The sequence below is a fragment of the Rhea americana genome, unplaced genomic scaffold (assembly GCF_003343005.1).
Source record: "Rhea americana isolate MKP2758 unplaced genomic scaffold, rheAme1 scaffold_71, whole genome shotgun sequence".
Classification (NCBI taxonomy): Eukaryota; Metazoa; Chordata; class Aves; order Rheiformes; family Rheidae; genus Rhea; species Rhea americana.
Window position 1 is genome coordinate 1039726 of NW_028186879.1, and position 16652 is coordinate 1056377.

The 16652-nt window shown below is 40.1% G+C and overlaps 1 protein-coding gene across 1 annotated transcript in view; it reads left to right on the forward strand.

Annotated features, from left to right (window-relative positions):
- Positions 1 to 8327: 8327 nt before the first annotated feature.
- Positions 8328 to 16652, forward strand: part of FLT3 (fms related receptor tyrosine kinase 3) — a 30084-nt gene continuing 21759 nt past the window's right edge. The window contains 6 exon segments of the mRNA XM_085321790.1: positions 8328 to 8454; positions 9576 to 9700; positions 11724 to 11921; positions 12701 to 12821; positions 15165 to 15282; positions 16227 to 16375. Of these exon segments, the coding sequence (XP_085177916.1) occupies positions 8328 to 8454; positions 9576 to 9700; positions 11724 to 11921; positions 12701 to 12821; positions 15165 to 15282; positions 16227 to 16375 (838 nt within the window).

Sequence of the window (16652 nt, forward strand, 5' to 3'; positions counted from 1 at the left end):
AGGACAGGAAAAGCATCTTTCCTGTGTCCTCTGATGGAATAACTGAGCCCCAGCAACACGGAATATAATCCCAGAAACTTTAGAAACCAATATATACAATATTATATATATATACATACATAGAGATATAGACTTTAAAAGCATTATTCCAGATCCTCATCCTCTTACTTTTTCTAAACAAGAGCTTGTGGTTAAAAATAATATTATCTAAAGTACCTTTCAACTAAAGCCTAGCTTTGGTGGAAAGGATGGGAGAGGGTAGAGGGGGCTTGGGAACTAGAGCAGTCCTAGTTTCATGCTTTACAAATTGGAGAATTCTGTGATGAACAGAGGCTTTTGGTGACCTGTCTCATTAGGAGGAGTTTTTTCTTTAGCAAGTGCCTTTACTCCCTTTATTTTTGTTGCACCCACTCTTATTGAGAGCTGTTCATGGGTCACCTGTRTTTTTAGAGCACCTGAGAGAAATCAAGTTATGAGTTACTGACAGAGATRTCAGTGTGTTTGATAAATAAGAGGGAATTTGAGCAAGACTGCAAACTCAGGCCCAAACAAGCTCTGGATTAGATTGCAGAGTGTCTAATTGCACAAAAACTAAAGGACAATAATGTTGAARAACTCCTCAGAGAACATACAGATAAACAAAAGTACAAGCCTGTCACATTCCTGCAGCAGACAGCCAGAAAATATGAGCCAACACATTTCTACTTTATAAGGGGAATCCCAGAAATGCTTGGGATGCAGCTGTGTGCGGGATCTGTCCATCTCACATTAATACACTGATTTCTCTCCAGCAAACCAGCCAACATGCATTCCAGAGCATGTTCAGGCACTGAGCCCTGCCGCTGGCAGAAAGGTGAAATCAATGAGCACCCCAGGGCAAATCAAGTTTGATCCTGACCAGAATCTCTTTCCTGAAGTTTGCAAAAACCTTGGTGTGAACCAGCTGTGAGCGCTGGATAAGGCATGTATGCGATCTGCTTACTCAGGGAAACACAGTCATGCCCAGCAGAACATATTTTCGTGGTCCTCTGTTGTCACGTATTTCATGGCTCAGAAGATAAGCTATAGCTTCTGAAGTGACGATTTCTGAAGGAGAAAGGTTCTTCAAGAAGAGGGTTATATTCCAGTGGAAGTAAATGCAACTTCGAACTGTTTATGTTTTCTTTCTTTTGTGAGTTGGCCCCGTTTGCTTTTCCCCCCTCTTCTGCAGAGAATTGCTCAGGCTACTCCTCTTTCAAGCTACTGAGTAGCTGGAAGGTGCCCAGAGCAGGCAGACCAACTGCCAGGACAGCTCCCGCGTGCCAGCACAGCGGTACAGCAGTGCGTGCCATGTGCCTGTGCGCGGCAATGGCAGGTTTGCCAGGCTGCACGCTCCTCTCTGCGGCACCCCCTTCAAGAGCCTGGCCCGTCTTTATTATCTCAAAGATAATACAGCACTGAGCTGAATCCAGACTCCCTCATCGCCTCTCATTCACATAGTTCCCAGAATATAGTTTTCAAAAGATCTGAAAATTCATAGCTTAAATTCACCCATATGTTTAGGGTCTGCACTGTTAGCCAAGGAGCTATTTTGCCTCAGTAAGTTGAATTAGGTTTTCTGAAAGTCTTCATGGAGATGTTTGCTACAAAACACAGGGATGAAAAAATACAGCAAACATAAGTGGAAATGAAATTGGAGAGYAAAACAGTTACAGAGCAAAAATGTGGAAGAGTAGGAGTGGATGACAGATGAAGGCAGAAAGCAATTTCAGTTTTATGTATCAACACTAGGAAAGGACAAGATCTTCAGTCATGAAGATCACACTTTTAAAATGAAAGTGGAGATCAAAAAATTAGCCCAGGGCCAACAAACAGCACCATTTCTCAATTGGGAAGGAAGATCTTATCTCCCATATGGCTTAACACTAACCCTGTTAATAGGAATACATTTTAAAAGCTGCTTTAAGACTCTAAATAGGAACATGGTGCAAAATGCTTGCTTGAGGAATCTGTAACCCTTAAAACACAGGCAATATCATAAAAATTGGTGACATGTTTAAAGGATAGACTTTTCTTTTCTGTATTTTGCATATCGTAAGAGRATAACAAAGGTAGACTGATACCTGAATAAACATTGCATGCCTCTTTCCTGTTCAAGARAAGGAACTTAATTTTCTAATTCTTATTTTTCTAAGATCTTTCCATAAAAACTGCTGAAAAAATGAACAGGGTAAACAGACAAAGAAGCAAAAACAAAAGCCAGCGTATTACCTAGATAGTTGTATTACTGTTGTAAAAGTAGGACATTATTTACCCCCTTCTTTGTAGTCTGAGCTTAACTGTATAGATAAGATTTTGAATGAGTGAGATACAAGGACTGGTTTGTTGTTGCAATGTACTCTTTGAGGAGTGAGTATAGGGGAGTTTACATTTATGCAACCACTGGGGAATTACAGTTGTTCTTTAACCTTATAATGATACAATTGGCACCCRGTAGTATTTATAATCTTTTGATTCTTCTTTGTCTTTTCATATTTTGTAGCAGAATCATTCTCCCCAACCCTCCATCTTTCTGTCCCTCTTTCCCCCGCCCACTTTCCATTCCAGAAAATGAAGGATAGTATTATATACCCCATTGTGGAATCTGTTGTTTTAATTTTAAAGGGAAATTTTACAATACAAAGCTGATAAGAAGGATCATTTTGTTATCTGCAATCTTCTATTTTCATTTCTCTTTTGAGCAGATCCTTTTCTCTTTGTTGATCAGTTACTAGGAATCTTTTGCTGAAACTGCTGAACAAAAGTAGCCCTTGCTCATAAAAAATTGATAATTCCACTAGTCTCAGTAGCCATGCTAGAGTATGTCAGGTAATAAGACTGGAGCGATTAAACATAGAGCAGTTAAAAAAGGAGTTAAACAAAGCAAACTTAYTTATGCCATTTTATGAGATGGATCTATTTATACACTTTGCCTCAGGGTTATCTACCCGCTTTTTTTATGACACAAGCATGTGTCATCCCCATGAGAAAGGACCACTGGGCTGTCTTGTTCCTCTAGAGGACAGTCAAGAACAAGACAGCCCAATGCTCCTTTCTGATTAGTTGGGGACCTCCGTGGTGGCCTCACAGCCATTACACGTTTGGGAACATCAGTGCTCATTTGCCCACAGAGTTATCCCCTTGGCCATTGTACTCCATGGAAAGGAAAGGCCTGGTTGATGTGGGAGACAGAAGGAAGCTCCCTTGTGAGGAGATGTGGGTGAGAAGCGGAAGAACCAGCCACGGTGTAGACTCTTCCTCAGAAAGCAAGGTTGCCATGGCAGCTGAAGTTCACTGCCCTTACAGCCATTTCCCAAACTGGAGTATCTTCAGCAGCATCACTTACTCTTTGCTGCAGTAAGGTGGGCTGCGAGGTGCTGGTGTGGTGCGAGCCGGGGGTGGAACAGCAGAGGTTTCCCCTGAGCACGTGAGCTGCCCACAGAGAAATCAGCGTGGGATTGAGAGCCAGGAGCTCTGGCCTTTCTGCACTGGGGAAGAGCTCAGGCCCATGCAAAGCTTGTTTGGATAACAAGCAAAATAGCAGTTCAGCTGTTTGAGCAATGTCTTAGTATGGGACTTGTAGGGAAAGTTGGTGGAAAGGCAAATAGGGGTTTGAATACAGCTCTGCAGTCCTTCCTCATGCAAACCAGAAACAGAAGAGGCAGGGCAGGAAGATAAAATGGAGCTAAGTATCTTGTTTGCTTCAGGCTTTAGCAGTTACTTTATGCTAAGGAAGTGCATTGTTTCCAGGCAAAATCATGAATTACTGACAGGGACTGAAGACTCAAAGAGGAAACTTCAAGCCAAATCTATAGATTAAGGAGTGACATGATAGTGAGACCAGTCAGTATTTATCAAAGCTTGAAAGAGCTAAAGCAGTTGAAATGATCATGAGTGTATACAATTGCTCATTAAAAGCAGCTCTGATTCCCAGAGGAATAGCAATTCTCATGTACCCAGGCGGGCAGGAATATGACTGAAAACTGAGACAAATATAAAAATAATTCAAACCACATTCTTATTTTTTCTGGGCTAAATGAGTGATGAAATAGCAATATTAATGACAGAGCATGAACTGGATATTTGCAATAGAAGTTAATACAAAAGTAGTCAATAAAGTTTGATATGTAATGGTGTCATGTGATAAATATRCCTGGACTTCATGCCATCATTAATTTCTTTATACTATACAAGACACTGAAAGTGATCTGTAAGCAATCGGTAAAGAGCAGAAGTAGCTTTGCTGACTGTCAACTACCTGTTCTGTTGAAAAAAGGGGGTTCTGTTTGGTTCTGCTTACAGAACAGCATAAAATACCTCCCTAGTGTAATACTCAATTTGAAAATTTCAGCCATCTCAATTATTCATTATTAAAATCTCTACATAATTGAAAACCCAGCTTCAGTGAGCCATAGGCAAGGCTGCTAGCCATCCTCCTATAGGGGAAAAGATATTAGCATTTAAGGGCATAATTTTATCCCAGAATAATGAAATCTGATGAAAATYTGTAGCAAAAATATGTTAGGACATAACAATATAGAGGACAATATATTGGAAATAGTGGCCTGGAAGAGAAATCATTAGGTGTAAAAGGAATGTGGGAGAATAAATTTGTCTTCCTTTCAGCTGTTTTCATCTTGGACCTAAGAAGGYTGCTGGGAAGGTTGAGGAGAAGAAAGAATTAAAAATGTAGAAGATTAATTTGTGGACAGTATCTTACCTGTCACATGGAACAAACCATGCTGTAGTAGGCTGTAGTAGTCTTGACAATTATGTTCCTGAGGTAGATTGGTCAAACCTTTTCCTTTTTATTCACCCACACTGAAAGAAAATTTCCTATATTCAGGCACAGATGAAATTTTGAAGAATGAGGAAAGCAAAGTTCTTAGGCAGAAGCAGTGGGTTTTAATTCAGAAGTTGACATGATGTGGACAAGTTGTCAATGAACAGATCCCCTTGTTGGCATTTGCACTGGAAGATTAGAAATGGTTATTCACTGTGGCAGTGATTAATGAATTAAGATCTCTTCAAAAGAAGCATTTTGAGTCCAGTGTGATAAATGGGGGTGCAGCATAATTGAAGATGTTCTGCTAAGCAGAGATTTTTACTGAATGCGGATTATTTGTTCTAGTGCAAAAAATACTATTTCTCCTTTTATTCAAAATTATAGAGTTGAGTCAGAATCCTATCTGAATGATTAAAAGATCTTCACAGAAAGGGTCACCATTTTAAGGTTTCCAACTTTCGTTAGAATATCAGAAAATGTTTTCCGGAGACCACTAGGTACAAACACCACTGTGAAAGAAAAAGTTATTTGTCATCAGAGATCAGATTAATTTAAGAGAGAAGTTGCGCTTCTCAGTGAATATATGTTTCATGTTTCGATAACTAAGAATAAAATGAYGATGACAACAACAACAATAATGATAACAATAGGAATGCTGCTCCGCAGCAGTCAGCGGGAGCCGAGCTGGCTGGGCTGGTTGCTGGCTGGGAAAGCTCCCCCGGGCCCGGAGGGCGAGCCGTGGGTTTAGTGCTTTACTCTCCCGCCTAGCGCCCGTCCCGGGGCGGGAGGGCGCGAGGGGCGCTTGCTCGCAGGCTGCGCGGGGCGGCCGCGCTGCGCGGAGCGGCAGCTCCCCCTCGCGGGAACCGCGCCGCCTCCGCCGGCCGCTCCGCGCCGCTCCGCCGCGGCGGCGGGGAGCTGTAACGCGGGCGGGAAGTCTCGCAGGAGAGAGAAGTTTGGCAACAGGAGTCTGGAGAAAAAGCGGCGCTGAATGTCACCGCCTGAACGGCCTCAGATCGTGGAAACAGCAGGGAGAGTGGTGCCAGCTGGAGAAATAATTCTTCGCAAACGCCAAGGAGGGTTGCTGTTATAAACAACCGAGACTGGGAAATGACTGTCGCGTTCCTGGATGCTGTGCCATCTCAGTGTTTCTTTTGATTCATTTTTGTTTCAGTGCACAGAGCCTAATTAGGCTATTTCTAAAAACATATGACCTCCCCGTCTTCTCTSTGTTCACTCGTTTCCTGCTCAGATAGTGATGCAGGTTCAGGGATTCATTGTATCCTTCCACTCAATCCTCCTGAAGGGCAATTGCACTCCATAGATCTTTATTTTCCCCTCAAATCCCAATCATGCTGAATATGACCGTAAATAATTAAATCATTTCACATGCTGTTTACTGTAATTAACTGGTAAAACTAGATAAATGACTAGTCCTGACCTGGATGTATCTCATCTAGTATTACAGCTAATCACAATTAGCATGAACTGCAATGGAGTCATCTTGTCCCCTAGCTTGTTGATTAAACCTTGTTCTAATATGATTATTATTCTGCAATACACTTTGCTCCATCATCATGTGAGWATAAATTCTCACAAGAGTTGCATTGTTGGGAACCATGGAGTTATTTAAGCTGCAATGATGAAGAGGACTAGTAAAGACAGTGTGCTTAAAAGTGAGCAAAAAGAGAAATATCATTTGGGTAAAAAGTAGAAATTTGGTGGCTAAGAATAGCTCTTGCTACCTATCCTACCTCCCTCTGTATTTTATCGTTTTTCTACTGAGTGAAACACTGAAYTCTGGATCCACTGCTTTGGGGGTAATATGGGGGTGAGTACACATGCAAAGCTGTGGTTTTCTCAGAGTTAAYGCATGTGTATCAGGCTCATCTGTGTTGCCACGTTTAGAGACTCTTGGTGACTTCTTTTTTAAACCTTCAGTTGCTGGGAGCACAGGACTGTGGAAAAACTGTAGCTTTCCTAGAAAAAAGGCTATTTCTACTTTCCTTTATCATGAAGATGATTTTGGGAAGATGATCCTGAGATTCTCACCCAGAGAAAACAGTCTGAAGCCAAATGAGAAACAAAATGCAGTTTGTTTGCTTTTTGTAAGTCTTCTCACCTATAAAGCAGAGTGGGAGATTTTTCAGTCTGAGAAGTATTTGATTGCTATTTAAAATACAAAGCACACTGAACAGAACACAAATACAAGATGCATTTGTGAAGAGAAAAGTTCTCTCATCCTTCAACATGCTCCAGTTTCTCAGTTATTGTGCTTTCRGTAAGTTCCTTCTTCAGACTGTTAATCTATTTTGGAGTGACTTTCTCACTTTATCAAAGGCTACTTTGGTCATTGCCTCATTTGAAAGTAAAATTGCATATGTAGTTCTGAAGGCTGACCATCTGACAGCTTAACCTGCTTAAAATACAGCATCTTATTTTGATACGTGTCCATTAGATTTATGCCCATCTTCTCAGTGCCAGCATTGTTATATATAAGCCTTCTTTTTGATTTGTACAGGCATTTCCCTATGTATGTGCCTGTACTTCTCAATGAAGTCCTRAGTTTGTGGCAAATAGAGGTTTGTCAGACTTCAGTGAGAACAAAATTTCTCCTACTGKATTTCTTGTGTATAACCTATAAAAAGAGGATGAGGAAAAAAAGCGGACATGATTAAACATTTTTTAGGGGCAGCAATTTATTTCTATTTCACTTTCCATAGAGTTCAGCAATGCAAGATATGATTATACATGTTATAGATTTGGTGTTCTTTGCCCACTGTACCAATACTTTATATCTCTGCATTTTTTACTTTGGGCTTTAGGGAGGATGATTGACCTGCAGACAGTAATGTTCAAAATACCCTTCCTTACCCTAAAAACCTTCCTGGACTTGCTCCAGGTCTCCTGTATCATGGTGGAGTGCACAGAAGTAAAGGYAGAGGACAGCAGTGACAAACTCTAGCAGACAGAAGGGCAAGGAGACTCATTTTGTCTTATACACCAGGTCTCAGGATCCACACTACACCCTCTTCCAGCATACCCTCCTTTACAGATGCAGTTCCAGCTCATGAAACATCTAGTTTGCATGTTGCTCTTACAGTTTGGTTACTGCATCTGCCTGCTTCTGCCTACATCTTAGCTGAAAATGTTTTCYCCATTGGCTTTTATCTTTAAGTATCTCCTCTGCTTTACTACTGAGATCGACAGTAGGCATTCTGCTAGCAAAGAGGTACTGCTGTGAGAAAAGTGGAGTAATGCCAAGGATAAATTGGCTCAGCTTGTATGATCAGCAACTAAAGCTATTTTTAGATCAGAACACTGACTCAAGAGAGTGCTCAATAGGCCATGTGAGTTGAACTTTTGAGGCCATATTCTCAGCTGTTTTCAGCTGGTGCATCCTTGAAGTCAGTGGACCTTGTCTGGTTTCCATCACCTGAGCCCCTATCAGTCTGTTAGATTTTAACAGGTAAATATATGAAGAAGTTCTTGAAGGAGGAAAGTRTTGAGACCGCCTCTGCAAATGATGGAGGTAGCAGAACTGGAGAAGGAAGAAAAGAGTTCCTGCCGTCTCTTTGAAATTTGTGCCTACCGGAAGTGCTTGAGCTCCAAACAACAGCTCAGCCAACCTCTTTTCAGCCCTCCTGGCGAATGTGGATTAAGATTCAGTCTTTCTCATTCAGGGACCTAATACAAACTTAATTTTAGGTACTCAATGACACCACCCTTCCAAAGTACTTCCTGATTTATTTACCTTTTTCCTCCTTTCAACTCTGCCCTTGCTAGCTGAACAGGGAAAAAAAAATCAAGACCCAAGGGCAGGAATTTTTTCAGTTATAASAGAGAGATGTTATTTTGTGATTCAACATTTATTTGTACTGTTAAGGGCCTGCTTTAGATGCTTATAGAAAACATACACATTTCAGCCAGCCAGTTCTGTAGTCTTACTTCTCTCTTTCTTGTTTATAGGCAGTAGTGGGTGCACGGTTACTGTTTTGCTCCTTTAAGGCTAAATGATGACTTTTCAAGCTGCAGTGCCTGCAGAAAGGCTCATATGAAGCCCTGCTAGAGAGATTATGCCTTCAAGGCAGCAGAAGCTTTTCTACACTGCACCTTTATACGTAAGGTGAATGACATCTGCTGCATCCGTTGGGGCAAGTCAAGCTGGTAGCTGCCAAGTGAGCTGGCCAGACTGTGTAGACTACAGTGGTGTGACAGAGCCAAGAAAGCAGAGAGGAGGGATAAGACAAGCAGAGGCTGCTTCTTCACCCTCCCGCCTCCCGTTTCTGTATCCGCTTTCCTCAAAAGAGTGAGAATCGCTACCCTGTTTGCTTCCCAGATGTGAAAGAACCCAAGGCTGTGAACGCCTGCTCAAGGGAAGGAGCATCTAACCTGTGCCTGCCTGGCTGCCCAGGGTCCTCTCTGAGATTTGGCTGCAGAATGGGCTGCAAGATGGAGCCTGTGATTTGTAGGCTAGTTTCTAAATGAGCTTTCGCAACACATAGAAGCTTTTTGTCTTTAGACATTTTCTGCAATATTTTATGAGACATACTTCCAAATAGTATGCTTTTGAGAGGTTCTCTGAATGGCTTTTTCACACAGTTTCAATATACAGAAGCAGAGTTTGCAAATGCCTGCAATATGTTTATACACTCCTTTTGCCTTTTTTTAAAAAAGGTACAACCTTTCCAGAGTTTTGTTATGTTTTATTTTAATTTAAATGATTCTCCCTGACCAAAGATGATTATATTTGTTTTCTATTTCTGTTCTACAGTTCTTATTACGACAGCACTAACTTTCACTTCTTCAACGAATCAAAATATATCTGACATTACATATGTATTTATCAKCCAGGAGAATGAAGGTTCAAGAACACCAAAGACATCAGTATCTTCTAAGGTGAACTAATAGAGAATGAGTTGGTTATAAAATATTGCTGTCCATTCCAGAAATACCTTTCCAGAAGCTTACAACACCCYGAACCTTTAGGCTATGGGGATGTCACAATCAAAATAAAAAGGGTTGTGTCAAATATGATTTCAAAAAGTTAGACAGAAGTGCATGCCACATTTAATACTTTTGAACTAGAAATAAGGTAAGTATCGATTTTCTCTAAAATTGATCTTTTAATTATTGCCCTGTCTCACATCATGCCTTATTACTGCTGAATATTGTTGGAAATGTATCAATTTAGAAAGCTATGTTCACCAAAAATGAGAAATGAGAAATACTCTGCAGGGATTAAGAACACCATGATGTGAACTGGTGGCCATATACAGCCCAGCCGAACACCTGACACAGAGTGTGTTTGCCACAGCTGCGAGGAAGGTGAACATCCTTCTCTTCCCACCACCACACTCTCAGAAATCCCTGCCTGAGCTAAACATAGGCTTAGACACCAAAGCTACATGAGTAATCAGATAAGAAATTCCGTTCTTCTCCTGTGACTCCAAGTTTCTAAATGGCAGAAGATGAGTAAGAGAAATGTACAAATAATTATCAAGAAAATGAGACCTACAATTAAAATATCTCCCAAGGACTGATGTTCTGAGACAGTCTTACGAAATCTTTCTCATTCCTGGGCAAATAATCAATAATTCTGATATGTAAAAAGCAGAGTGACACATGCATGGTATCACAGATGGATTCCCCCCTTCAGGCTGTTCTAATGGTCTTTTAAATGTAAGAATATAGTATAGTCTGTGCCATTGAAGCCATACGTGTGAACATCTCCTGGCTTTCTCTGGACTGACAGTTTTATTTCTGTCATTTTACATATTCCTTCCACTGGAGGTATTGTGCTTTATGCAATATTTCACCAACTTTCATGATTTTGCCTGTGTAAAATACTTTTCTACTTTCCAACCAATGAATTCCTGATGTATTATTTCTATTTTGTACACCAGCGTGCTTTCCTTGTATCTGGCAGTACAGAATAAAGCTGTACTCCTAGAAACTTCTTAGATTGAACAAAGGAAAAAAAGAAGGAGCAAGGAAAGAGCAGAACCATAATCATGTCATTCCCTCACCACCCTCACTGCCAAGAGGCCAAGCACCGTGTGGGACACAGGAGGAAATGAACTGAATCATTTCATAAACTTAACCAGAAACATTTCACCCTCCAAATAAGAGAAGAGTGTTAGGGCCGCTCTTCAGATGAAGCTATTTACATGCCACTTTTTGCTCACACTAAGCCCAGACTAAGTTATCCCTCAATGGCTTTCAGAATGATTGTAAAATATTCTCTTCTTGCTTGCGATTCTCCTTTAGCCATATATGATAGTGAGGAAACGAAAGATATGCAGGCTCTGAGCCTACGCTTTGTATACCTGGTAAAACATACCCAAAGTTGAGGGATGTCGTACCCAGATGTCACAGTGATGTGCAGCGGGATGCTAAAATACATTCTGGCCCTGCCTTTTGTTTGAGGTCTCAGAAAACAACAACAACAACAACAAAACTTATAATAGAGTTCTTCTTTGTCTCTACTTATGGTTCTACATGAAAGGAAATAAGAATGATAGTAAAAGACAGCATATTTCACTAAGGGAAATGATCATGATCCTGGCTGGAGTTGTTCTCTGATGTCTATCTGGAAAGCAGAATGAACTAATTCAAAAGGAATCCTATAGTGTTTCTTCATACAGTAGAATTGAACATATTTGTTAAATAAGTTTGAGAGTAGAAATGAAAAGAAAACAAACGGGGAAGTGTGAAGAGATGTTACTTTTATAATTTCTATTAAGAGTAGAAATTATATCATAATGCGATATGTCCTGATGTGATTTGGGCATTAGGGGACATTATTGATTTATGAAGGCTTTTTCCAGAAGAGCATCTTTTGAAAATATTTAGATGTGAAGAAAAACAAACAAAACAGATTGCTATGTACTTAGTAGCAAATAATCTTCTTGCATTTCAGATTTCAAATATTTTGGAAGATCTTGGCTGGTATTTGAATTCTCAGGGAACAGAGAACATCTATGAATCAACTAAAAATGTGGAAGCTAATGTGTTTGAAGATATTGAATTGAGAGTGATGATGAACATTTCAGAGATCATTTCATGTCTTTGATTCTTTAAAGAGAAACAAGCTTGTAAACCCTCAATGGACTCAGAATTTGTAAGTTGAGGGATGTACTGAATCCAAAAGCCTTAAAGAGATCATGTTGTCTAGGATGCAAATGAGATATCTTCTGTGGGACTCTTGTGTATAATTTCATGTTACACATTGTCTTCTTAAAATTTCTCATCTTTCTTAACTGTTGTCACTGGTCTGCTCTTTGCTGACTGACATGTAAATAAATGTACACAGAGCATCTACACATAAGAACCTTAAACTTAGAATAGTTTCAAATGAACTCATTCTTTTAATTTATTTTGCATCATGTGATGGGTATCTCCAGGGACTTTACTGACACGGATCAATCCAAGCTTTGCAGTATGCACGTGAGGCAAATGTCTTGATTTTGTAGTCAAAGAAACTGAGCCATGAGTTATGTGACTTGGCAAGGTCACGCTGCAAGTCAGTAACAGCACCAGCAGCAGCACCCCAGTTCTCAGAACCAAACAACTGAAGTGAAACCCAAAGCCAGATTATTCCCTCCTGCCACAGGACATGTAGGATGAGATTACAGCTAAAGTGTTTCCCTGTGACTCTCCACAACTGTCGTAAGCTCAAGAAATCCATCCATCCTGAGGATAGCTCAGCACCAGTGGTGGTAGGTTCCTAAGTGCCGCTTGTATGGGCAGATACATGAAAACACTTTTGGTTGAAAGGTACTATGTAAATAGTGAAAACTAGTATCTCTGATTGATATTTTCATGCTGCCAAGCACAATACCAACTGTCTACTGCATACTGCCTTCTAGACAACAAATACAACATTATTTTCTGTTTTATATATACGTTACATCCTTGGCTTTTTCCCAAATAAGAGAAACACAAGCTGGAAAACACACTCTCTTGGTCATAAGCGAAAATAGTAATTACACAATAATATTTACTGTTCTTGTCCAAAGTAAGTATTTCTCAGAAGAAAGGAGTCACTCCATCAGCAAGTTCAAGGGGAGAGGCTCGAGTTCACTTAAAGCATTGAAGCTCCCTGTTTTTGCCATAGCTCTTCTGTCTTCCCCAAGACTTCTCATCTCTGCCTTTCACTTCCCGCATCACATACCATTTCACTTGCGTGCTGCATTTCTTCCTAGATTTGCATAGGACTAGGAGCTGTCCTGAGAGACTGTAGTCAAAGCCACAGTTTGAGTTACCGCATGAGACCCAACTTTCACTACTCAATAAAACATGCAAAATGAGCAAATAAAGATGTAAATGTGCGTCAATCCCCTTCTCTCCTATGAGGGATTTCACTCTGTGCCAGAAGGGACAAATCAAGGATGGCTTTTACGTGCTCTCAAATGCTGCAGGCTAGATTTGTTTGCTTGCCTCTTAACMTATTTTTCTCCATGTTGCCTGCCAGGCTTTTCTCTGTATCAGATTAAGCCGTTCTGTTTATTTTCTAGCCTCCAGCATCCTGGGGTCCTGCTTTGTCCCACCCCACCACTTCTCTCTGCATTTCTGGCACAGCCTTTCCATTCGCACTTCTTTGGGCTGGTGAGAGACGACGCTGTCAGGGGAGACACGGTCTCTGCTCAGCGCCAGGGTTTACTCACGGCCCAGGGCAGCCAGTAGAGCTCGCTCTGATTTTTCCCCTGGAGCCTGAGCTGGGATGTGCTCTCTGGTTTTAGCAGTAAAGTGCATCTGTACTACAGCTGCTCAGCACGAAGGTCCATAAGAAGTTCATATTTTAACTGCTGAACTCAGAAAATCATGGCAGAGCATATGTTAGGTGTGATTTTTTTGAAAGACTCACGGTATGTGCGAGTTCAGTTGAACTTTTTTAAAGGACCACACAAGAGACATCTCTGACACAAAGACAACTTCCACAACAAAGTTCAGTTTTCGCTTTCTAATTAGGGGTGTCCAAGAACTTACAACAAAAAAGTCACACATTGACATATTTTTTAAAGTGGAAAAAATACCGTATTCTTTGCCTATAAATAGCCAAATTTAAAATGAAAAAGAAAATAAATAAATAAATATCAAAGGAGAAAAAAAAACAAATAATCCAAACAGTTAAGAGCTTGGCAAAGTAATTAGGACCAAGCCCTTCAAGAGGAACAGGTTTAACAACAAGCATCATAACTTGCCCTGTTTTTAATAAAGTGTCAATAACGAAAGTTTTTAATTCCTTATTTTTTAAGGCATTTGTGCTGGACTTTTCTCTCACTCAAGTGTTAGAAGCGTCATTTCCAGTTTCTTCTTGTTTTATTTGAAGACCTATTGTACGCCTTGTTTATAATTTTAATAACTTTACTGAGGGGACACGGTGCTAAGTATTTATCAAAAATGTACCTTCTCTACTACATCAGTGAGCTTTCAGAAGTAAGAAGTGTTACTACATGTGCAAGCAAGATAGTTCACAACAGTTGTAGTAAAGATCTTTTTCACATGGGTTATCTGGATTTCATTCTCTTTGCTCCTGTGAATCTAATATCATAATTCCATCTGTCATCAGATCCTTCAGGCTAGAGGAAATGTAAATCTCTACAGCTGAGAAAACCCTCTAGGCCCAATTTATAAGAGAGAAACAAACAAAGACATTCAAAAGCTGAAAGTATTATTGTTGCCTTTGCATGTCACCTTTTAGGCAATTAAACTATGAATCCAAAGAAAATGTGAGTCTTCTTGGTGGAAATTGTAATTTAATTGTATGCTGACTTTGAAATAAATTTGGTAATTTTCAGTTTAAGTCAGCTCTTGTGCAGTTTTAATATGTTAATTTTTTGTATTTAGCTCACGTACGAGTCTGACAGGGTCAGAGGAGTGATCTAGGAAACTTTTCACCTTCAGGTTACAGATACATGCTGGAAAAGTCTGTTAATTATCAAAAGTCATTATCGCCTGTTGCCTTTCTACTGTGTATCTGGTCTGATTGAGTAGCATGTAACAACCTTATTTTGCAGTCTCAACAGATGTGATTTCTAAAGGTGTGTGCACTCCTGCCAAGTGAAGTGAACAGGAGCCACAGCAAATTAACACCTTGCGTATCAGCCTCAAGAACACCTTCTGATGTACAGAGGCRGGCCTTTGATATCAGGGAAGCTCTACATTTAACAATCCAGGCTGAGAAGCTCATAAGATCAACCCACAATATCCCTAGGGAAGAATAATTTTATTTTCCCTGAGCACTGAAACCACGTGAAATAAATTACAACCATGTAAATTAATATACTATTTACTGAGCAAAGCACTCTGTTTCAAAACTACTTCAACAATCCTTAGATATTTGCATGATCTTTAATAGAGGAACCAGGGAAACCCTGCTTCAGGAAAACTGAAAAGCTTGATGCTGTACAGTGCATATCAGAGAGCTACCCCCAGCCATCTTTGGAGCGGATATTTTGCAAAACACCTGAAGAAAGGTAAAGCAAGTATTTATTTGCTTTCTGAAGCTCATGATTGAAAACTTACCATCTTCTGAATAAGTAGGGGAAGCTTTGTGCTCTTTAGTGTGCCTAGTGGTTTGACTAGATAATTGAAGAAGAGCTCGAGCTCCTGGGTCATATTTTTGGGGGAGGAACATACAGTGACCTCTGCTATGCTGCACATCCACTTGCTGTTTGAAAACCTGTGTCCACATGACTCACTTTTGGAGTACTGCAGCATATTTTTCTTAGAAAGTTTGGCTGTTGTGCTCTTTCTGAAACTTTCAGCTCTTCACTTGGAAAAAATTGTTCCAGATTCTAGTATTATGATATCACCAAAGCGAATCAAATATAGTTTTTACATTTTTGGAAATGTGGGCACCTTAGACCTGTGGAGATGCTAGAAGAAATCTTTTTTTCCTAGCTGAATGTATGTTTACACATGCAACTGATTGTATTAAGAATGGGAATGTGCTCAAATGTGCTCGGCAAATAAGCTCCACGAATATGGTCTTGAGTGTGTTCAGCGTCCACAGATGGTGTTTTCCTCTGTGGTGTGGCGGCTTGAGGATCTGGATCAAACAAGGCCACTACATTTGCAATAGCCCCACCATCAGGAATTCGGAGGTGTAATGTGAAAGCCCAACCTATGATTTCACTATTTTCCAGATTTCAGCCACAGAATTACCTGTTTATGAGCCAGTCTGAGCGTATTCAGGTCATTCCTACTCATTCTGCTGCCTAGATTATCTTCATTCATTTCACAGCTGTGACATTTTTATTTTCTTATCTTCATCTTTCCTAGTTCCTTTTTATTCAACTACGAAAGATCCAGTTTTTCCCACTATTGTTTGCATATTTTCATGGCTTGAAGATTTATCAGATTCATTTGCTTGAGGTTAACCAAATGAGTCAATGAATAATTATGCTTGTAATTTCAGTTACCCTAATAAAATGCATGAAGAAACTGGGGAAATACATGGCAAACAGAAGATATAACATGGATTGCATGAGGATGAATTATTTCAAACATACATATGGTGCTGTGCAGTTAATGAACTGGGCAGAGAATGCACTAGCCTGTTCAACAATAGACAACTTCCCTCTAAGGTTTACTTTCATATGAGGTGGATCCTATCATTGAAGTTAGCTGCACTACTCATCTGAGTAAGCTTCCCGGACTAAGCTATTCATTTGTAATCACTGGAACAAATCCATCTAGCAGTGCAAGTAATTGCTCTGTCTCACATTTAAATTCTAAATTCTAGTAGCTATTTGTGACCCCTGTAAAAAATACCTTGCCCTTCTACATTTTCTAAACATCCATGCTATTTTTTTCTCATGCTTTTGGGACTACCTTATAGTGA